General features: G+C 42.6%; 1 protein-coding gene across 2 annotated transcripts in view; it reads right to left on the bottom strand.

Moving 5' to 3' along the window:
• KDM3A (lysine demethylase 3A) overlaps nucleotides 1-15,313 on the bottom strand; it is a 29,600-nt gene extending 14,287 nt beyond the window's left edge. The window contains exons 1-10 of one of the 2 annotated variants that reach the window (XM_042870981.1): nucleotides 15,064-15,313; nucleotides 12,228-12,383; nucleotides 10,277-10,387; nucleotides 8,733-8,835; nucleotides 7,685-7,809; nucleotides 7,132-7,204; nucleotides 6,946-7,031; nucleotides 4,195-4,346; nucleotides 2,581-3,143; nucleotides 1,269-1,470 (exon numbers count right to left, since the gene is read on the bottom strand). In XM_042870981.1, the coding sequence (XP_042726915.1) occupies nucleotides 1,269-1,470; nucleotides 2,581-3,143; nucleotides 4,195-4,346; nucleotides 6,946-7,031; nucleotides 7,132-7,204; nucleotides 7,685-7,809; nucleotides 8,733-8,835; nucleotides 10,277-10,387; nucleotides 12,228-12,383; nucleotides 15,064-15,234 (1,742 nt within the window). In that variant the 5' untranslated portion in view covers nucleotides 15,235-15,313. The remainder of the gene's footprint in view (nucleotides 1-1,268; nucleotides 1,471-2,580; nucleotides 3,144-4,194; nucleotides 4,347-6,945; nucleotides 7,032-7,131; nucleotides 7,205-7,684; nucleotides 7,810-8,732; nucleotides 8,836-10,276; nucleotides 10,388-12,227; nucleotides 12,384-15,063) is intronic. The other variant, XM_042870982.1, reaches the window with a different exon arrangement.
• Nucleotides 15,314-22,909: the final 7,596 nt, after the last annotated feature.

Here is a 22,909-nt window from a genome sequence, read left to right as displayed (position 1 = left end):
GGAGCAATTCTGGCAGTCTGGAGGAGACCTGCATTGTTAGAGGCTTATTAAATGAGAAAAGTTAGAGTTACGTTCACATTTTCAGGAACCTTTTGACATATGATGACAACACCCTGCTCACAACACCACCAGGAGTGGCAAGAAAAGATGCTGGCAGCCATTATCACAAAACTCAGCCATTTGCAGACTTTGAAGATTTCACAAGTTCAATAAACAAGGACAGTTCCACTGGCACTGACTTGTGAACTAAAGGATTCAGGCATTCTGATGCTTGCTTCAACTGATGTCATACCTACCCCAAGACACAACATCTGGACCAAGTAGTTCATGGAAAAGTTTACACTACTCCAGCACAGAAGAAAGGACGTGTTACAAGCTGTCAAACCACAGTGTTTGACAACATCCACCCTGGGCTTACAGATACGCTTCAAGTAGCATTTCAAAAGCTTTCTGAAATGGTTCTTTATTTGTCTTAAAGAGAAAATATCCAGGGACCTTGACTGTTCAGCTCGATATCAGGCTCACAGGGACAAGGGGAAGCTGCACATCAGGGTTGAAACGTGCCAACAGCACCCAGCGGTCACTGTGCTTTCCTCAAAGTCCCCCTGCCTGCCCTCCTTAAAATCCACTGTGCACACTGATGACAGAAATGGCACAACACTCAAGTGTAAGGCAGAATAAAAAGATGAAGCAACACAACAAACTATTGCTGCTGTTTTAGTTCTCTACACTGAAAGCCCATGGTCGCTTGTTGTAGCTCCTCTGTAACTGCAGAATACGTCTAACATTTCACACTTGCAACTGCTAAATGCTGGGAGACAGAGTCTAACCTCCCAGTGCTATCAAGCTGAAGCGTTCAAACTACACTCAAGTTATCCCAACTGGCTTTCAGCCCAGAACAGCCAAATAAACAGCTCAAAGTTCTGCCAAAATATTTTCTACTCAAATGAAGCAGTTATAAAATTTTTAAGTGCTAGAAAAACACAGGGAACTTTTCATTGGTTGGGGATACTAGGCTTATGGCCTGATAGCTACACACTGACATCCAGTAGTTTTAAACCAGAGATCTACATAAGGCTGCGTTGAGCATAGAGCTGGTTTACATCTGGCCTGGAAAAAGAAGATAAATGTTAAAGCTAACAGTGAAAACTCAGCAGCACTCCTTCCAGAAAAGTAAGAATAGAGGTCAGACACCTAATCCCAACAAGCATCTTGTTGTTCACATTAAAAGAACACCGAGGTCTGCATACACTCAATACTGTTCCTACCTTCTAAAGTGAAAGAATCGACAAAAGACAGTGGAATCTTTCTGGTCTTTGTTCTTTCGGTAGCTGTCCAAGCGACATTCCCTGCATTTGTGCAAGTGAGGTGCAATGTTATTGCAGGAGCCATCCTGTACAAATGCTTCTCCACTCTGCTGCAGCTTCTTCACTTTCGAGGCATCTGCTAAAATGGACTTGCGAACTATTACTGTAGGGAAGAGCAGTGAGCATTACACAAGCTGTACTAATCAGTTTGTTATATAAATATGCAAGCAAATATCTTCAAGTGAGAAACAACCTTTCTTATATGTTCCCCATTATGTTAAAAGGAAGTAATTGTAGAATATTTGCAGTCAGCAGGAACTTTCTCAAGGCGTTGTTCCAGTGGAGGCATAGTGCAGGGACCCAAAAAATTTAACAGATGCATTCACCTTTCCACAGCAAACTTTTGAAGGTGTGCCTGCTTTCAGTGAAAGCACATCAACTACCAGGGTTTGAGAACCTGTCCGTGGAGCTGACCAGGGCATGAATCAAAAGTATGAAGACAGAAGTACAACCAGGCTCTTTTTTAGCCTGTTTCTCCCACTCAAAGTGCAATGGATTTCAGCACTTTACTATGACAGATAGCAAGCATCTCCCTTCCTCCCACACTGCATGTGAAACCTAGCAGGGCTCAGTGACTGCTTGCCTGGCTGTTCATCTATGCCAGTTAGAGAACAGCACATGGTAGTCAACATGAGATTGAAAACAAAGAGATGGGTGTGTAGGGAAGAGTCCTCAAACCCAAAACTAACAGCTACACAGACACACCACCAGGAACCCAGCTCCATAAATAACCACAGCCTTCCCCATTCTGCTCATGAAGAAAACAAATGGAACTGGGCCACAGATAACACAGAAACAAGGCAGCTCTTCAATTTTGTTTGAGAACAGTTATTGAATGAAGGCCCTTCTTGATTAAAGCTGCATTGAGAACAGCACCCATCTCCCATAACACATTTTTAGCAGCAGTCCTCAGTTTTGTAAAGCAGTCTCCTTACGCCATCAGCATCTGCCTTCCAAACAGAAGGCATGTAATGCTTGCTCACGTAATCTGTTTTGCCATTCTATCCTTGCAAGCTTTGTAACAATTCTGTTTTTTCTCCCCATCTAGCAAGAACATTTTTCTCAATTTTACCCATAAATGACTTACATTCCAAAACACCCTCCAACAAAATTAAAATTGCTATTTTTGCCCATGTTACAAAGAAGATACTTGCACTGATTTACTCAGAAACAGGGATATCTTCAAATGACAGGAAGTTTAAAAAACACCTACCATTATCCTGGATCTTGGTACTCCCACTCCAAAAGCTTTCATTTTCATTCCTCTCATAAAAAGCCTCATTTGAATTTCTCCTAACAAAAAACTCCATGTCTACGTGTTCATCCACCTTGTTTCCTTTTTGGCTGTTACAACCACTGTGTGATTTAACTCCAGCCTCAGCAAAAGGGAGAAGGTGAGCATCTGACGTTGAGGGCCTGCAATCTAAAGTCCTCTGCAGTTCCACAGAGCTATTGACCCTCGGTATTGCTAGGGAGGAGTTAAGATGTTGCAGTGGTTTTGCAGGAATGCACTCTTTAGAAAAGTTTGTCGTGGGCTTCAGAGGAGGTTCGCTCATATTTTTCAGACCGGTTTCTTTTCCGTTAGTTGAATCACTCAAAGATGAAGATCGTGAAGATATCAGAGAGGTATATTTACCATTTTGATCATTAATATTTTGTGTTTGTTCCTTAGTTATATACGTCACTTTAGGAAAGAGCGTCAGATTTTCCTTCAGTGGTTTTGTTCCAGCATTAAGACAAGAGGGATGGACTTCTGGTACGCTCCGTCTGCATGTGCTGAGAGACAAGATGGAATACTTTGACAAGGGTGTCAGACAAACCAAGGCATCTGTTTCTCAACACTAATCTTGACAGAAATTTAATCATGTACCTCTGATAGTCAAAGGTGTAAAACTTTGTGCAAAGTTCAACGTTCACGTTCGATTTCTTCTTTTTATTATTGTAAGTGCTGCGATCAAATGCTCAAGCTTTATCTACCTGTAGATCCCATTCCAGTTTAGCTACAGTAGCTACTCCACTACTTCTTCCACAACTACAGTTACTTTCTCATTTTTAACATGTAACAGCTGTATAACCAAGTGCCTCCCACTTGCACGTCATGCTCAAGAAACTTCAGCAGGGACAGTGGCTGGGGGGGCCCTACATCTGTACTGAGACAGTAAAAGTGTTCCCACACAAAGAGATCAGATGCAAAGTCATGCTTTCTGCAAACCAATATCACTTCTTGCAAAGCTAATGCACAACACTTACTCCTCCTACCACACCACTTCTACCATACATGTTAATCTTTGTGATGGAACTGGAGGCAGGGGTACAATATTCTGACCTTTAAATACTGCTAGATGAGTTCATGCTCAGAAAAAAACTGTTACACTGCAACACAGTTCTCACACTAGCTCTGGTTGGAAAATGAAATAAAGCCTTTTATATTTGAGACATTCACCTGGTTGAAACATGCATTGACAACATGATTCCTAGAGCTTGTTTTATAATGGAAAGGCAGATCAGCTCAAACCTGCGCAGAGTTTGGAGTAGTAAACTCAGTATTGGAAGATTTTAAATCCAGTGGGACATCTTCCAGGTTACTACAACTAACAAACAAGTTTAAGGCCAACATTAACTGGTATTGAACAAAAAAATATAATGGAGGACCCATACTTAACCTGCAAACAGCCAGCCTACAGGACACCTGCTGAAGCTGTTCCAGTGTTTCAAAAGACCTAGAGTTATTGCACTGCCTTAAAAATCAAACTATGTTTATCCTGCTACAAACTTAAGTTACTTATGAAAGAACAATAGTCCATGGAAGTATGAACTGATTTCTTACCCCTGAGGAGTTTCTGCACCAAGATTGGGAGGACAGTTAGCTGGCAGGGGCAAGCCTTGATGCCTTTGGTCTTTATTAGCAGGAGTACAACCCAGCAATGCCTCACCAAACACTGTTGGTACCGAGTGCACATGTCCCTGACTTTGAGAAACCTGCAGGAGAGATTTTAACAGTTATGAACACTTAGAACATCACCACCAAAATAAATATCATGTTACAAGGTTAAGCTTAAAAAGAGAAGTACATTAATGCTCTTCTCAGAATGCTTAAAAGCTTGAAGGCCATTTCTCACCCAGTCCATTAGATGGAAATAACTGAGCGTCCTTTTAAATCTCAAAGGTTCAGTGAAACACTGTTGCTGCTAATTCACTCCCCCACCCTGATCCCTGCAACTACCACCACAGTCTTTAAGGGTAAGACGTGGGTGTAACATTAAGGCAAGGAAATAGAAAGCTCTGCTCTTCTTCAGAACCAGCACTGCAATGATCTTTCAAAGTCGGTAGCAGTAACCAGAATTCAGAAATGGCTTTCAGAGCTCACCTGCAAACCTCAGAGAAAAATTAGAGAATCATAGAATGGCCTGGGTTGAGAAGGACCACAATGCTCATCCAGTTCCAACCCCCTGCTATGTGCAGGGTCACCAACCAGCAGACCAGGCTGCCCAGAGCCACATCCAGCCTGGCCTTGAATGCCTCCAGGGATGGGGCATCCATAACCTCCTTGGGCAACCTGTTCCAGTGCCTCACCACCCTCTGTGTGAAAAACTTCCACCTTCCATCTACCCTAAACCTCCCCTGTCTCAGTTTAAAACCATTCCCCCTTGTCCTATCACCATCCACCCTCATAAACAGCCGTTCCCTCTCCTGTTCATACGCTCCCTTCAACTACTGGAAGGCAACAATGAGGTCTCTATGGACCTCAATGACCAAAATGAAAACTGTGAAGTCAGTCTGACAGTATTACCAAAAACCCATAAGTGAACTTCCCTGCAGTGTAAAATAAAAAAATAAAATAAAAAAAATCTTTGTACCAGGATTCCACAAAGCGTTAAGTGACAAATTCCCCTGCAGATTAAGTAAGCAGCTTTGTAAGCCTACAATTCTTTTAGAAATACGTCAGGAATACCAAAATTAGCAAGTCTTTCAAAGCACTTGTTTTCCATGGGGCTCCCTCCCCAGTTCTGACATCCATATTCCACTCCCACATACTCAACTTACTGCTGTAAATTACACTACAGACTCATTACCATCAACTCTAAAGTAATTCCTTTCTGCTCTACTATAACACAGCTGTCAGACACATAAACAAGTTCACAGAAAACCTCTGGAATTTATTAACTCCACATTAGAAATCACATACTAAGTTGTTTGGTTTTTTTAATATAAAAAAGCTATAGCTTCAGCTCACCAACCCCACAATCACAGCCTTTCCACTGAAGACCAGGAATCAGCTTTTCTTCCTTATTAGAGTACACTCACTTGTCACCATTTTGAGAAAACAGTTGCAAGACATTTCCCAAAGAGTACAAAGGTCATAAAGGAACAGTTCTTGGAAGGCAGACTAGAAAACTACAACTAAACAAATAACTGCATTGCTTTACAAAAAAAACAAGCCATGAACTCAGATCACGGTAACTTTTCTGCAGTACATTTGGAATATGAAATAAGAACTGGCCTCGTATGCACTGAGCAAACTGCTCAATGGCTGAATAAGCCAAAGAATGGCAAATTGGGTGCCTGAGAGACACTAAAGGTACTCAAGCATGAGCTATGCAGAGGAGCACAATTGCAGCACGTGAGCTACTTTTGCTGCACACTTGGATCACTTTTCATAGAGCAATCTTGTCTCACATTGTTACCTCCTGCTGCTTCCTTGTGAAGCTGTTACAGATTTCTATTAATGATATCCAGACATCAACCAAACCCAGATAGTTGTCTCAGCACAGGGCTGAGCACACAGAAGCTAAGAATCAAAATTTACAAGCAACCAACAAAAAAGAAAAAAGCCACCCCTACCATCACCTCGAGAGGTTCCATAAGCTCTTCCATAGCCAAGTCTAAAATACAATTTTGGTCTGAAACACTCAGACAAAATTACAGGTTAAGTTAGAAGTTCTGTGGCCAAGCCATTATTTTTTTCATTTACATTTCTATACTTAAGTTACCCAGATCTTCTTTTGGCCCATTGAGAGGGCTTTGGTTTCTTGGTTGTTTTTGTTTTGTTTTTTAAGAACTCCCAGATCACTCACAAGAGAAATAAATGCAGACATACAAGTACTAGAAGAGTGGCCACATTCCCTCCTGGTCCCAAAGCAACATTCTTCCAGAGTGCTGCTTGTGTACCTTGAATCCTCAGAGCATGCAAGTGTAGGCACAGGTTTTGGATTTAAGAATAAAGCAGTTAAAAGACTGAACATGAAAAACAAAAGTTATGCACTTGAGAACCACCCTGTGTTTAATCACACTACAGAATACATGACTAGGCAGGCTAACATTTAAGCACAAGGAAGGAGCAAAACACAGTTTAAGAAAAAAGAAAACCTGAACTTCAAGGCTTAGTAACAACTTCTCTGATTACCACAAGGCAAGATATTTGACCCGTGCCTGGACAAGTTTCAATAAACTCAACACATCCTCCAAGGGATCACGTCTATTATTTAACTTTTCCACTTAATCCTTATTTAAGACTGTTCTGAGAAGTTACGTGACTGCGTTATGTAACACAGCTGTACACAATGCTGTAAGACATTACCTCAGGAGAAGACTTGGTGTGTTTGGCATCAACACTTCCACTATTTTCTGATTTCCTTTTCACACCCCCAATTCTTTTGGATTTATCTGGAATAGAAGGTGATCAACATTGGCATGACATTAACATGATCTATTTTAGCACAAGCATGCTACTTGCCTCTGCAGTACAAACAATAACTGCTCTTACCACATTTTCCATTATTGTCATATATTATTTCCACGTGAATTAACTCTGGATCAAGAGTCTTTAAAGCTGGAATCTTGAAAAGGAACAAAAAAAACACAGAGCCAGTTAGAGATGGAAGTTATCGTTTGAAAGCGTTTATTTCAGATGCTGTGGTACAGATGAAGCTTAAATACTTCATTTTTGGATTCCATGAATGTCAAGCTAAATTTAACAACATACAGTGATAGTGCTTCAGCTTGAAAGCATGCATGTAAACTGGTGCTTCAGAGCACTGTGCACAGCAAAGGAAAAAGGATCACGTTTGTCTTGCTCTTCATATACAACTTCCAGGTCTCCTTTTGTGTAGATAGCCACTTATTTGAAAGTTGTGCCAGCAGCATGAAGTAGCACAGAAACACTTTGGAGTAACAAAAGCCCCTGCACTATAGTGACTTCCACTTCATTTTGGCTTAATGTATTAAGGACAGAAATTAAAATGCTCCTGATGGCTGTATAAACTAAAGACTGCACCCTTGACCCATCTCTGTTTGTAACCACATCAGCTGGTTCTTACCTCCTGACAGTTGACTTCTAGAGTTCTTGTAGCAGGATTACCATTCACCACAACTGCTGTGAACCACTGGGTAGACGGATCCAGGCTATAAATTCTAATCTTTGAACCAATGATATTTTTTCCACCTTAGAAATCAGAGGAAAAAACCAATAAACAAATGAAAACATCCAACATGCCTCAGAATGAAGGTGCATGAAGACCAGCACGTTATCCAGGTTCCAACATGAACTAACCAACAGTACTGTATGCTAGATTTAAGGAAAACAAACTGAGAACTTAGAGACACCTTCCACATCACTGAGGGGGGGGGGAAAAAAAGCCATGATAAAACTACATTCCAAGTATGTGCTGCCTTTGGATAGGACAATTAAGCTTTGTGGAGCTTCAGACACGCAGCTGGAGCCAAGACCTCCAAATTTCAAATAGTGAGACAAGTGAGTAGATAAGGAAATTAGAATTTATCAGATGAGGAATTTTCTCCTCTTTAAAGCACTGAGAATGAGGACTCTAGACTTAATACCTTCCTTGCCAAAAACATGCATGCAAGAAATGCCTTCCAGTTGATGACTAAAAAGACACTTGCATGAACCAGTAAGAACGAGGCCAACAAAACTAAACCCAACAGCTTAAACTTGAGTATAAGAGCAGTCTGTCTCTCTCTATGTAAAGCTTTTGATGTTTGGGGAAAAAAAAGAAAAAAAAAAAAGAAATCAAGCTCCTTGAAAACAACGAGCAACACGCAGTAATTCATTTCAGAAGGAATTGCTGCACATTTGATATCTCTTCCACAAGCGTGAGGTCATCTGCCCACGTTTAAATTCTGTACTCATTCCTACAATGGAAATACCCAGTAGTGAAATTTCCATAATGCTTCATGTTTCACATTCATTGCTCCAATGTAAAGTGCAACTTTTTTTTTTTTTTTTAAACTTTTTTAAAGCTTTCATCCCTAGAACAGATAACTATGGTTTATACCATCAGCACAAAGATCTCCCTCTTGTCTTCATTACTTACTGACAAATCTCCCTGCTACAGAGCACACTCATACCTTGCACCAAGCGTGTTTCATCTAGGTGTTTCTTAACTAAGGCTTGAATTTCTTCATTGACAGTTTGATCGTCCTTCAGAGGAAGCCTGGAACTCTCCACATCCTATTTAGAAGCAAAACGTGTAAGTTAGTATTGAGAATAATGCCTCTGATTAACAAGAAGTTGTGAGTATTTAGATAAAGGCACCACCCGTTCATCTAGACCCAACAAGTTTCTCATTACTGCGTGTTCCTTCAGTTCCCAGCTCAGTTCATAGAAGCACACATCACCTGGTTTGTTTTACTGCCTTGCTAATAAGCACTAAGTTCAATTAAACCAATTTTATTTTTAAGTTTAGGATTAAGTTCTTAGAAGCAGCAAATACATATTTTCTAAACAGACATAAGGGCAACTATTTCAAGTTTTGTTTCAATTTGTGTTATGATAACACCAGGACCCAGTGCTTCATGAGACATTAGAAAATTTCCTAAGAATGAAAGCAGAGGCAGCTGTGCCTAAATTGTTCATAATTATGAATTCCTATGTTTTACATTAGGTTTTTTTATTTTTATTTTTTAATCTGAACTCTTTGACAACATGATTCTCCTAGTTAGAATTGACTCCTAAGGAGAAGCGGAGAGCAAGTTATTAACAACGGCTCAGAGCACCAATACAGAAGGATTACACTGTTTTGTCTGAAGCAGTGCTGTGGTGTTTGTAAGCAGCAGAAGCCTCAGGAGCCAGCAGACAAAGAGCTGTTATTTAAGAAGCCAGAAAAGCAGCTTTCTCCACTACAGTACTGAGATGAGGCTCCCACGTAACACATCTGTAACTTAAATGTAAGTGATTCCTGTGCTAGTTTCTCAGAATACATTCTACTTGCTGGCTGCCAACAGGTCCAAGTAGTTGAACATTAACAGTGGCACTATCAGCAGTCTCAATGTGGGACACCTATCACTCATTTCATTCACGCTGTTCACAGGTCATAGGAGCAGCTTTCTACAGCAGGTTAAATCCTTTATCAGCAGCAGATATTATTCCTCAGAATGCCTTACCAGCCAGTCACGTGGGGCAATTGTTTCAACCTGTCTCTGCCTAACTTCCACTAACAAGTTCTCTGGGTGCTCAATAAAGGTATTATAATTCAACCATCCCATTTACATCCTGCCTGCCTCCACAGTTGTTTAGGATTAGAAGTCATGTGTTTCCATTAAGCAGTACGATTTATTCCAGACATGTCTGCAATTCTTGTCACAGCTACAGCAGCCACTTTCAGAAGACAAAAGGAAATATTCCATGCTAACCCCTATCATCAACATGATGCAAGTGCTGTCACCTGAGCTGAATGACTGCCCCAGCACACTGCTTCTCAGCTGCCTTAAATGCCTGTGTCCTGGACACGCACATCACATTCAGAACGGATATCTAAGAGTTATGGCAATAGATATCTTCTCCAAGTTCTCACCTGTCTAAAGTCTGCATTTAGGATACATTAACTTCAGATATCTTAAACACCAAGGCAAAGAGATTTAGACTCTATTTTTATAATGCCATACAAAGTTACCTGAATGGGTGTCAGAAGGTCTTTAGAAAGAAAAACACATTTCTCTTCACCAAGATAGCGTATGGAAACCATTGGTCCCAAACCGGCTTTGTCCACTAAGGATTTGTAAGTCTACAAAAGTGAGAAACATTTTCTAAGCAGCAGAGTAAGGTCTCATTTCTCATGCATTTTAATTGAAATAAATTTAGTTTTGCGTCCATTTCCCTGTTCAGGTCTCACATCTCTGCATGGCAGAGCGGGGGAATAACCAGCAGACCAATGCAGCTTGCTGCTGGGCTCACATTTCAGTCCTCAAAGCTCACACAACATTGACAATGTACTCAAGTCTTAACGCAGGCATATGTGACAACTTAGATAGCCTCACAGGTACACACTGCTCAGTACAACGACGTTTTCAGGTACACCACAAGCTTCAAAAACAGCCATGAAACAGCAACTTCTTTTGGAAAACTTCTGAACTCTTCCTGATGAACCTGTGCAAGGTTAAGCTCTGTCTAGCCTTCAGTTAACAGCTCTGAGTGGGTACAACACCAGAGGCAGCAAGAGCAACTCCTCCCTGTGCAGAAAGTACATTTACACACCATTGCAGAGGGGGAAAAAAAAAGATGTTGCTCCAGTTGTTGGCAAGGAGTTGTTCCAGGAGCAGCTGGGCAGTACAGGAGTTGTACAGAGCTATTCCAACTCTCAGTAAGACACTTTATCACATACTTGATTCAACTGCTGCAATCAAGATTTATCAAAATAATTTCCCTTTTTGTGATTTGCTCTTGTGATTCTTTCATTCCTTCCCTGTTTAATGAGAAAGGGAGGAAAAAAAGTCTTTGCCAAGGCAAGTTTCAATGTTGTGCTTTACTTTATTCTACATGGCTCCTCCAGTGAGCTTCTAACATGCACATGGCATGAATTGATCCTTTAAACACATCAGTGAAGGAAACCTCATGCATAAAACAAAGATGGGTGAGTACCCAGACAGCACAGCTTAGATGCACAGAAATAAGCAGGTCATCACAACGTCCTATCAGCAAATCTATTAGTAGAAATACTAATACTGTGAGGCAAAGAAAAGAATGCCAAGGAGTCATTACTCCACTTCCTCTCCCACTCTGTACTTCCCACTGATGTCTGCTTGGATTAGCTCTGCTTAAGACAAACCTCAGCTAAAGCAGCAATAGAAATTATGCTACATCCCTCATACCAGGCAAAGTTAAGAGCATGAAATATGGACTACAACTTCAGCATAATAGAAGTTGGGCAGGTCTCCATCCTCATTTAGTTCACAGCTACTTCTAAGAGTAGCAATGTCCAAAGCAGTCAAGTAAAACTATACTGGTGGAATACATTAACCAAGAAAAACTCTTTTCACCTCTACTGGCTGATCTGCATAACCAGCCATGCACGGCAGCTGCAGGAAGCTTAGATTTCTGGCTTGGACAGTGCAGCTTTCGTTTTTATGAGTACAAAAACCCTGATCTCACAAGTGATCTGTGGCAGTCAGCCATTATATAAGAGTTATTCACATTACTTTTGTCTCAGATCAGAAATCATTCAAGAATTAGCAGTACTTCAAGCAAAGTAAAGCAATGATTTAAGATAAAAAACACAGGCTATCCTTACAAATCTGTTCTTTGCCTTTTTCTCTCTATTCTTAACCACAATTTCAGGAAATGCATAGCTAGAGGGAGAAGGGATTCACACTCTACAAAACAGAAGTTTGGGAGGGAAGTAAAACCATGAAAATTCATCCCTTTATCCCTAGACAAAACAAACCAACTTAGAAATGCTTATGAGCTCTGCCTAGCTGTGTACTAAGAGCTTCAGTCTCCCTGCACATTACACGTAAGGCTTTACAACACAAATCATACTGCACTTGAGAAATTCACACTTGTAACAGGCACAACTATCCTCAGAAGATGGAAGAGCAGAACCAAAGTAAGGCCAGCTGTGTACTTGCCATTGCAGGCCACTGGACAGGTGATATAGAACCGCCATGAGATCTTCTTTCTGCCAATACCAGCTTTTGCTCCACAAGGAATACCTTCATTTTGGGACTGTAGACTTCTATCCATCTTCTTTTTTCCCATGACTCATCATCAAATTCTACACAAATCTACAGAAAGGGAATAAAGCAGAAGAGTGACTAACCTCCTTAATATTCGAGCACATGCAAGGTAGAAACGATGAACAATTTCTTCTAAAAAAAATCATTTAAATGAAAGCATCAGTGTTGCCTTCCTCTATCATCTCTACTGATACTCTATCATCACTGTCATCCTAGACTCACTTAATATTTTGTAAGTGTAGTTAACTGGTTTGTCATCATCAGTGTCACATAAAGCATTAATATTCCTATTAACTCTACAACCTTCCCATCTCAAACAGGCCTCTGCTGGTCAAGTTCAGGTAACTGTGTTAGCTCTGTCACCCGTGTTTAAGTCAGGGGGGAAAAAAAGCAAACAAACAAGGACTGCATCCTACAGCCTTTTCCACAAACTATTCACAAAGACAACCTGTTTTTCCAGAAATGTTTTACGAGCAAATCCCAAAGAATAACTTCAGCACAAGTTTTGAGAGCACAAGTAACAGCATGCCACTGAAGGACACCAAGTAGTAAGTAGTGTGAAGAAGGTCATTTCCTGCCTGCTTTTAATTGGTGTTTACCTCTACAAATCTCTGAAGCATAAATATGAACTGCTCAAGAGGAAAGCAGCTGTCACTGCATGACAAAAACACGGAGAGTCTGATCAATTTCAACAGTGGCATCACTGTTCTTTCATAAGAACAAGTGGAGACGACCAAAAGATTGAGGAGAAACTGCACAGATAAACCTCCACCTGACTAAAGGAACTTAGAGAACTGTACCTTCAGAAGTATGTGTCCCTGTTTCCATCAAGCATCACTATCTTAAATACATCATTTAAGTGGTTTACTTGAAGGGAGCATATAAACAGGAGGGGGAATGGCTATCCTATCCACAAGGGTGGATGGTGATAGGACAAGGGGGAATGGTTTTAAACTGAGACAGGGGAGGTTTGGGTTGGATATTAGGAGGAAGTTTTTCACACAGAGGGTGGTGATGCACTGGAACAGGTTGCCCAAGGAGGCTGTGGATGCCCCATCCCTGAGGCATTCAAGGCCAGGCTGGACGTGGCTCTGGGCAGCCTGGTCTGCTGGTTGGTGACCCTGCACATAGCAGGGGGTTGGAACTGGGTGAGCATTGTGGTCCTTTTCCACCCAGGCCATTCTATGATACTCAAAGTATAACTGCCTAACTCCTGGAGACTTCCCCTTTTGCTTCTTCCCTTACAGGAAAGCTAAACAAGTAGAAGCATGCACACCAAATGGCATTATCACACCCAGGAGTTGTAAGACTAATGGGCACAGAAATAAATTTACTTATTTTCAAGTTCACGGAAATGGTGAACGAGATAAGCAAACAGCACAACTCCCAGAACCAGAATGGCTTGTTCTGTGTGCAGAATGAATACTGCACAAACAGGAAAATACAGCTGAGAAATTGTTGTAGGAAGTAATTAACCATCCTCCATTTCTATAGCTAATGCTTCCTAACGTTACATGAGAAGCAAGATTTGAAATATTATCTACTTCTACTCCTTTAGATAGTTTTATTCAATCCATCACTACTTCGGGTCTTCCCCTACAGTCCTCTACCACAGGGCTGCAATACAAGAAAGGCAGCAGCACTTATTTTTGGTACCAAAAAGTTCCTCGTGGCTCCATCAGCTACTTCACAGCTTCTTTAACACTTTTACTGGAGAACACACAAAGTTAATCACTGCTACCAAAACCTCTACCAACTCCACAGCACAGAGAAAAGCATTAACAACTCCAGCAGCATCTGCCCCTCCTTCAAGTCCCAGAGAAGGTCCTTAAGAGCTTTCTGCAGCAATTCCTCCTCCTCACCCCAATTCGGGGACAGCCATCCATGGGGAAAGCCCTGCTGCAGACACCTGACAGAAGCTCAGCAACCAACAACGCGAGGCTTCCAAAACACATCCCAAAGTTTGGGCATTCAAGAGTTAGAAAGGCAAAGGTTGCCCTCTTGCCTGGAAAAGTGCAAGTGTTTCCTGCCTAAGTCCCTTACAGAAACAAGAGTAACACAAGATTCTCTTACTGTAAGGGAGTCTTGTCCCTAGCAAACAGTTTGTATCCTACAGCAGTGATTCAGACACGGTTGGATAGTTTTCCTGGCTACAGCTGACAAAGAGCCTCTTGAGAGCTTCAAGTTGTCAAAGCCTGCTGGTTTCCACCCTGAACGTACAGTTAATGAGTTACACGAAGCCTGCAATAACTGATAGCGCACAGAAAAACGCCATCAGCAACCATTAATACGAAGCAAGAAGAGCATGAGGAGCCTCCAAGGCCACGCGTGGATTTCATAAATTCAAATTAAAAAAAAAAAAAAAAAAGGGGGAAAAAAAAAAAAAACGTTTGGATAACTCCAGCCTGGAGAGAAATCGAATCGTTTACAGCTGACAAGGTCTTAAATCACGGCTGGGAGATGGACAGAATAAAGGCCAAGCAAAGCAAGCGCGGTGCAGAAGTTGTCACCGTGCCGTGGAGGCGAGCAGCGCCAGTCGGGGAACTTCCGGCAACAGCGGAGCGCGGCGGGGCCTTCAGCCAGCGCCGCACGTGTCTCGAGCAGTCAGCCGGGGCAGCTCATCACGAAGGGCTCACGAGAACACGCAGCCCGTAGATGTATGTGCGAGGTACGGAGCTACACGAACACCGGCGCCTCCAGCCCCCACCCCCTTGCGGCGCCCCGTTACCTTCAGGTCCTGTTTGGAGATGTCGGTGTGCGAGACCGCCCGGATCCTGCCCGCCTGCCACGGCCATTCCGCCACGCGCTCCGTGTCCCAGGGCCCGTCGTCCTCCCCGGCCAGGCTGAGGAAGCGCTTCCCGACCAGCAGCGACCAGCTCCCCTCGAGCCTCAGCACCATTTTAGCTCATCGGGAGGCTTCCCTCGGGGCGGCCGGCAGAAGGGCGGCCCTCAGGCCCTACGCGGGGTTCGCCGCCCACCCGCCCGCCTCCGCGCGGAGCCCTCGGCGCCCTTCGGAACGCCGCCGCGCCCGCGGAGCCGTGAACTGTTGTTTCGGCGGGAGGAGGGAAGCAATGCCGGTCGGCCCGACCCAGCCCCGCCGCCCCTTTGTTCCCAGCAGCCGGAGCGGGGCGGCAGCTGAAGGAGGCGGCCGGGCCGAGCGCCTTCCGGGTGCCTCTCCCCAAACCCCCCCTCCTCCCCAGCGCACACACAAACAACGCCGACCTCCTCCTTCCCCTCCTCCTCCTCTTCCAGCTTTACCCTCCCCCTCTCACCTGCCGCCCCCCGCCCTCAGCCCGGCCACACGGCGCCCGGGTCCCGAGAACGCGCCGCTTCCCCTCCGCCCCCGGCAACAGCCGCTGCGCCCGGCGCCGCTCCGCCGCCCCGCGCTGGCGCACACACCCCTCAGCCAGCCCCCGCCGCTCCCTCTCTCGCTCCCATTGGTTCTTCCGCTCCGGGGGGGCGGAGCTAACGGCAAGCCTCCCGCTGTGATTGGACCGGAGAGGCGGTGTCCGCGCCGTTGGCCCCGCCTCGAAATGTTAGTTCAGCTTATGGCGGTTAAATAAAGAAATATCCTTCCGCCGAGCTTCGAGTGAAAGAGTCCTTCGAGACACCCACGTTCACAAATAGCCCGAAGATGAGGCTAAACGGGAAAACAAACATTTTTGAGGCCGTGACGCGCCATGACGTTTCTACCTCTACGTCAGGCGGGCTGAGCCATAAGCGCTAAGTGCCGTCTGCGGTGTCGGCGGAAGGATCCGCGGGAGTCAGAAGGAGTACAGCGACCGCTTATACGTGCGATCCGCGGCGTACTCAGATATAGCACAGGGGGAGGGGGCACCTGTAGGGCTCTTCTGCGCGTGCGCGCAGCGACAAGGTGCACCTGCGGGGGCGCTGCGGACTGCCTTCTGCGCAGGCGCACTCGGCACGGGGCCGCCACCTGCTCGGGGGCCGCCTCTGCGCGTGCGCACGGAGGTCGGCCATGCTGAGGAGAGGCTGAGGCGGCCGTGGCCACCATCTTGTCTGTCGGTTTGGGGGCAGGGGGAGCGAGAAAGAGCTGGTTCCTGTGCGACAAGGAAATGCGTGTTTGGGGACATAACGCGGTCTAGACGTTCCTTGAGGGTTTGGAAAGATTTTGAGGTGGTTTATGTAAGCGTATCTAGAGGCAAATGGCTTCTGCCACCTCAGATCCGTAATTCCTGTCGTGGCAGACCTACGTGCTCTCATTAAAGGCTGTGGTCAAGGTCATAAAACCAAGCAGTTAAACTGAGAAAATGCTAAAGAGCAAGCAGAGCAATTCACACAGTGACCCAGAAAGACACACTGCTTGTCTTTCACTGCAGGACTTAATGATATAGGAGGAAGTGACCAAACATGATGGAAGTACCCAAGGAAAATGAGTTATTGACTGACCCAGTTTACTGGAAATAGAGAATGTTGGGCTTACGCCTTTTTCCTACCTCCTCCCATCACAACAGACCCTTCAGGCCCCAAGTCCACACCTAACAGCAGCTCTGCCCCTGCCACAACTGTTCCACCATTTTTCCAGCTGGCACTGCTTGTGCTGAGTCATTTTGCTGTTTATTCTCTAATAGATTTTCCCACCAGTTTGCTGTGGGATTCCTCACTATGTTCTCTACTGCTACGTTCAAACACGTTCATCTGCAGAGCCGAAAGGGATAAAAATTCCTTGCTCATCGTGAGGGAGTTCCCATCCTTGGCACAACAGAAATCAGGCAGCACAAATACATCAGTAGCTTTAAGACCTCTTCAGTGGTTCCTAGCAAGGAATCGTTGGATTGTTAAGGTTGGAAAAGACCACAACGATCACCTAGGTCAACCATCAAGGAGATGAACTTGGCATTAAGTAACATTTCCAGCAGGTGAAACAGAAGTGGATAATATAAATTGAGTCTAATTGATAAACAACTACGTGTAGCCTGGAGGAATGTCCATTAACAGTCATCAAAATGAAGAACAAGCAAGTTTCTTTTCAGATTGAAAAGCAGCTTTAGATATTCAGCGTGTGGACCAGCCCTACAAAATGCAGCTTGTGATACAGTACTCTATGAAGCAAGGTATAGTTCAAGCTACCAAGTTACTTGTTGTGTCGCTGTAGCAGTGGCTGTACGATGTATGATATTTCATACTGTATGTTTAGTACTCTCCTTATTTGAAACCCTTAGTCTTTATGCACGGAAAACGCTTTGCCTCAGAGGTTGACTGATTAATACATACAAGAGCAGCTGTGGTAGGCAGTAAATATACAATCATATTAGTTGGTACAGTAGATCTAACTGTTGTAGCTTACCAGTTGACCAATAGTAAAATTTTGTGCAGGCATCATAATGAGGAAAAAGGAGGGATTTGAAAGAGAACAGTGGGGGTTTTGTGAATGGCCTACTCCCATATGCAAAGGGGGAATGTTTCTCAAAGGTGGTTGTTCAAACAAAGAAATGTAATAGCTTTGGTAGGATACCAGCCTAGAGGATCAAGGATAAAAGAGAAAGGTCTGGGTAGTGGCTATGATGAATTAGTCCATTAGACCTTTGAAGTTAACATGCTTATTTTTGAAGTGACAGATGGGCCAATAGCAGGATGCTACAAGAAGAATCATATGATCAAAATGCAGCATTCTGAAATGTGTATGAAGTAAGGTAAATCTGCAAAGACCAGAAGAGAAGATGGTAAAACACTGAGAGTACAAATAAATTAATAGAAATCAAACATTTGGGATGCAAACAATAGTAGTGGTATTTGAAAAACAAGCTAGAAGCTGAACTCAGTTAACTCTTATATACATATATATTTAATTGAAGTAAATCATTAGCTACATACTTCACTTACCTAGGTTTCTTTTTCCCTTATAGAAGTTAGACCAGGGCCAAATATTTTTAAAGTTATCCAGCTTCTTTAGAAGGTGTAAATTTGGGATGGTCAGTGAAATCCTATAGCAAGGATAGTAAGATGTAGAACGTTAAGTTGTGACTGCTGATGTCCACAAGCTTGTTGCATAGTTCTAGAATATACTTCTCAATCTACGTGGCCAGAATTTTAACTATGCAATACAGAAAAATAAATACTGTGCTTTTTTAAACTTGATTTTATCTCCACAATATTCTCCACAAAAACTTCATATTTACTAGAAAAATTGTATGTTTCTGTACATACCCCCACTCACGCAGCATTCCAATAGAAATATCAAAATATCCAGAAATCATTTATACAAACTAGCACCGTGATAATGGCACAGATGCAGTTATCTCACTGGGTTATGTGCATCTCAAGAACAAAATGCTATTTGAAGTACCTGCAAAGCAAACTATTGCTGTAAACATACTGAACTGATTAAACTACAGAGCAGCAAACTTAAACCTGTTCTGCTGCTTGCAAGGAGTACCACATATTTTTTCTTTTACAGCCAGCTCTACCTACCAGGTTGAGATGCTAATAAGTAAGCCTTTAGCTCCTATTTGAGGAAGGAACAATCTGTGTAAACAGGTGCTCTTTAAACAGTAACTGTAGAGCACACTTGAATAAATTCTTTCCCTCGGCTACCATTTAGTGATCAACAGCAGGTTTCTCTTGTACCCAGTTTCACTAGAAAGAAGAGGCTTCAGGTGATGAGAAATTCCTCAATTTTGTGACTATCAATGCAAATATATATATATATTTATATAATACGTTCAAGAATTTAAGCTTACTTCTTCACATATGAAATCTGGCTGGCTATTCAAATTCTTGTCCTTGAAAATCAGGCTCCCCAAATCTAAAAGTATTTGATGTAATTAATAACAGATACTTTGCAAGAAGTTTTAATGCCGAGTAGAGCTAGCAGCTAATAGTCACTACCAAGGCACATTTGTGCTTTCTGTGATGAATGTGGACAGGTGGATTTTCAGGGCTCTCCTCCTGCATTTCTAAGATAAGCCTACTAGTTTTAATGCAGTTAATGGTTGCTGTAAGGTTTTATGGTTATTGCTTCTTAAACCTCTACAAGATCAACATTTGAAGGTCTAAGTTCTCAATCAAATCCCCTTTGGATAAGGTATGTACAAGCACAGAAGTACTTTACCTTCTCCCATGGATAATGTTGAAGGGGTAATGACATGCAATGAAAGCAGATACAGAATACAACCATGCCAGCTGGGCCAACTAGAAACATGGATTTGGGAGATGCTTAACAGCTTCATTTCCTCAGTATACCTTGAGATAGTGTTGATGAATGAGCCACAAAGAGCTTCTAGAAGCTTTGTTTTTATTAGCACCCAAGCTGATGTAGTTTTGTTACTCCTCAAAACGCTAAGGTACGTTTGTTTCTACTCCTGGTCAGTCTAGCTCTAACTGAAGCTTGAACAGGTAAAAGCCAGTGTGATCTCATTCCTCAGGTACAGTCATTACCTCAGGACACCTCACATGGTTTAGCTTTGCAGACTAGAAGAACTTGTTCCTCCTTTTATTTTTTTTCTTTTCCCTTTCTTATCTCTTTACCTTAAGTTAAATAATTTATGCCTTACATGACTTAATATCCTTTCCCTGCTTAAGGAAGCATGTTTTGTAACAAAGTATGTTATACTGCTCCACAAATAAGTTTACTTGCTGATTAAAAAATCCCATAAAGAGTGATGAGTTTAGTATTTGCCATTGCCGCACATTCTCTGCAGTGGAGATTCATTTGCTTTTCTTTTGCAAATAACGAGTTAGTAGGATTTAGATTTGCTATCACAACTGTACAAGCAGGGTATTGTGAGAGGGCTTTGAGGATGATAAATCAGGATCAGCTGTTGAGTTTTGGTTGACCATTAATTTAATGTTTAGTTATTATTAAGTTGGATGTTAAGTATTTGGGACAGGATGTTACTTTTTTCAGATGAATTCTGAAGAGAAGCAGGTACTCATAGTTTGAGTGATTCAACAGCAGCCTTTAAAAAATAGACATGAAAAAACAGTGGTGTGTTAGCGTGGTTAATAATGATATATCAATTTTATTCTTCCTTGGCTGTTGCCAAAGGAGAAGACTTGCTTTGGAAAAAGAAAGAAAGCCAATTTCTTACAGGTGTCACTGCCTTGTCTGTTATAGGAACGGTTCTAGAGATCAGTCTTTAATTAAAAAAATACAAATCTCCATTAGCTTGATACATGTGGTTGGATCAGGTCTTCAAGACCACCAACACAGCAGGAATGTCCTGGTGATGTCATTAACCACGTGCAGAAGGAACTGCAGAAAGCTGACTTGAATTATGCACTGAACTGTGAGCAATGCTATTTAATGAGCTGAGGAAAATTGTGCTTTGTTAATTAGCTTCACTCCCCAGAAGCCTCACAACAAACTGAAAGCATGTCATGTTGGTCATATGCTGCTACTTAATAATTTGGACAAGAATTTTACTTGGTTTTGAATATATATCCTCTAAAAGGAGACTCAGCTTTTGGACTCAGATGTGAAGAAGGCACTTGGGAGGCATCGCCATGAGCAGGTTGTTCATGTTTGAATCCTTCCTGATATACTTTAATTCTTTCTGCTCCCACAGAGCATGCTGGCTTCCTTGACTCCGATTCTTTCATCCTGCCACTTGCCAGCAGTCCTTTAAACAGAAGCAATGAGGAGTTAGAAGAGAGAATTAGCTGTTTTATGGACTGATGTAGTAACTCTCCCTCCAGTAGGAAATACAGGATCTTTTAAAATCACATCTTTCTAAGTATGACCTAGTTGGTATAGCACAGATCTAGAATCTCACACTGTGTCATTAGACAGATGATTTAATTCACCTCATTTCTGTGTAAGATGGGGATAACAGTAATCATTCTTGAACACGATTCTTATCATTTGCTTTGTGTTGTGCACCTGAAAGATGACGAGCTGCTAATTAAACATTATTTTAATCCTGAAACTTCCTTCTAAACTTTTGTAAGTCTTTGCATTCCCTAATGCCAGGGAGGAAAAAAAAAAAAAAAAAAAAGCATAAATGTGAAGCAGCTGCTAAAATTTTTTCCAAGAAATGATTAATATTAAATTGGAATTGAGTCATCTGCTTCAGAGAAAGGGACAATGCAAGAGGTAGTACATAAGCAAGAGTAGAGATTTTGAGTCAAATATGTTCAAGGCAGTGAAGTAGCTGATGCTTGCGTTGCTTTAATCTCTCTTCCACCTTCACCACTCTCTCAGTCCAGGCATGGAAGCAGGCACTGCGTTGCTCGGAAGCCAAGGTGCAGCTGCAGGCTGCAGGTTTGGAAGTGATGCTCTTCCAGGCTCACCTCTCCTGTATGTGTTGTGGCTGCTTTCTCAGCAGCAGCAGCCATCTGAGCCAACAGGAGCACTGGCCGCTTATGAGGGATACCAGCCAGGTTCCAGTCTGACGCCTGACCCTGATACTGGGGCTGGTAATTCTGCTATGCTTTGCTGTATTTGTCACCATGAAACACTCAGCAGTTTCCTATCCTCACTGTAAAGCCCCCCATATCAATTAGATGTCAGTGAAATGAATGATCTTTTCCCTAACTAATGTCTATTCTCCTAGCACAAGATTTTGGAAGTGGAAATGTGTGCCTAAAGTTACAACAATTAGGTTTAAAACAAAATCTTGTCTCTAATGAAACCAGAGCTTTCATTCACTAATTGTTTAGGAAACCGCATGCCAGTCCTGTCTTCTCCTGAAAGGACAATTGTAAGCTGTCTCGTGTCTTTCCTCTTCTCAAAAGTATAACAAGTCAAACTGATCTCTTCTTTCTTCTGAACATGTAACGATGTCCTTTGTAGCATGAGTACCAAACTGCAGGAAGGGAAGGGAAGGGAAGGGGGAAGGAAAGGGAAAAGGAAAAAGGAGCAGAAAGAGGAAAAAGGAAAGGGGGAACGGAAGAGGGAAGGGAAGGGAGCTACATTTCCCAATTTCCTTTACAAAAGAGCTTGTGTTGTAGCATAGGCTTCTGGTGCTGCTTCCAGTTCTTAGTTCTTACGTATAAATCATCATAGAACCAAATGTATTTCTGCCTTGTGATGGCTGGAGATGGATTTGCCAAAGAAACGATTAGGAAAATATTTTAAAGTATTGGAGATATTTGATAAAGCTGAAGGGGATTTTATAAATGCAATAATGGAAAACTAAAATTCAGGTTTGTGGGAGGACTTTGGATTTTAGAGGGCTGCGTGTCAGGTGTTGGTTTCTCTGCCTCACACCAGAGGTACGGTTAGCAGTTGTGGCTCTGCTTGCAGCAGACATAGGCTGCGTCTCACCTGGTGTTGCATGTAGGTCACAAACTGCCAATACAGAAAAAGCAAATGCATTTAACAGACTTCATCTGCTAGCAGGCATCTAGTTGTACTGTGCTAGTTGTATCTAGGTGTACTGTGTAGGGAGAAACATCTCCAGAAAGAGATTCATGCTAAAATAGGTGTCTGGGCTAAGTGGGACAAAATGCACCCTAGAGGTATCTTGACTTCCTCATCTTCTCTAGAGGCCTCTGATGACTGACTTCGCTCTTTTGTTTAGAGTACATGTTGAACTACATGCTAATATTGGGTGGGATGAAGTCTGTGCTACTCTGGTTTAGAGGTTGTTGCCCAAAGTAGGTGGGCACTG

This window comes from Lagopus leucura, unplaced genomic scaffold (genome assembly GCF_019238085.1).
Source record: "Lagopus leucura isolate 7727_CA_CO unplaced genomic scaffold, USGS_WTPT01 Super-Scaffold_100004, whole genome shotgun sequence".
Classification (NCBI taxonomy): Eukaryota; Metazoa; Chordata; class Aves; order Galliformes; family Phasianidae; genus Lagopus; species Lagopus leucura.
Note: the sequence above shows the minus strand (reverse complement) of the source record. Positions and strands in the feature narration are given on the sequence as shown.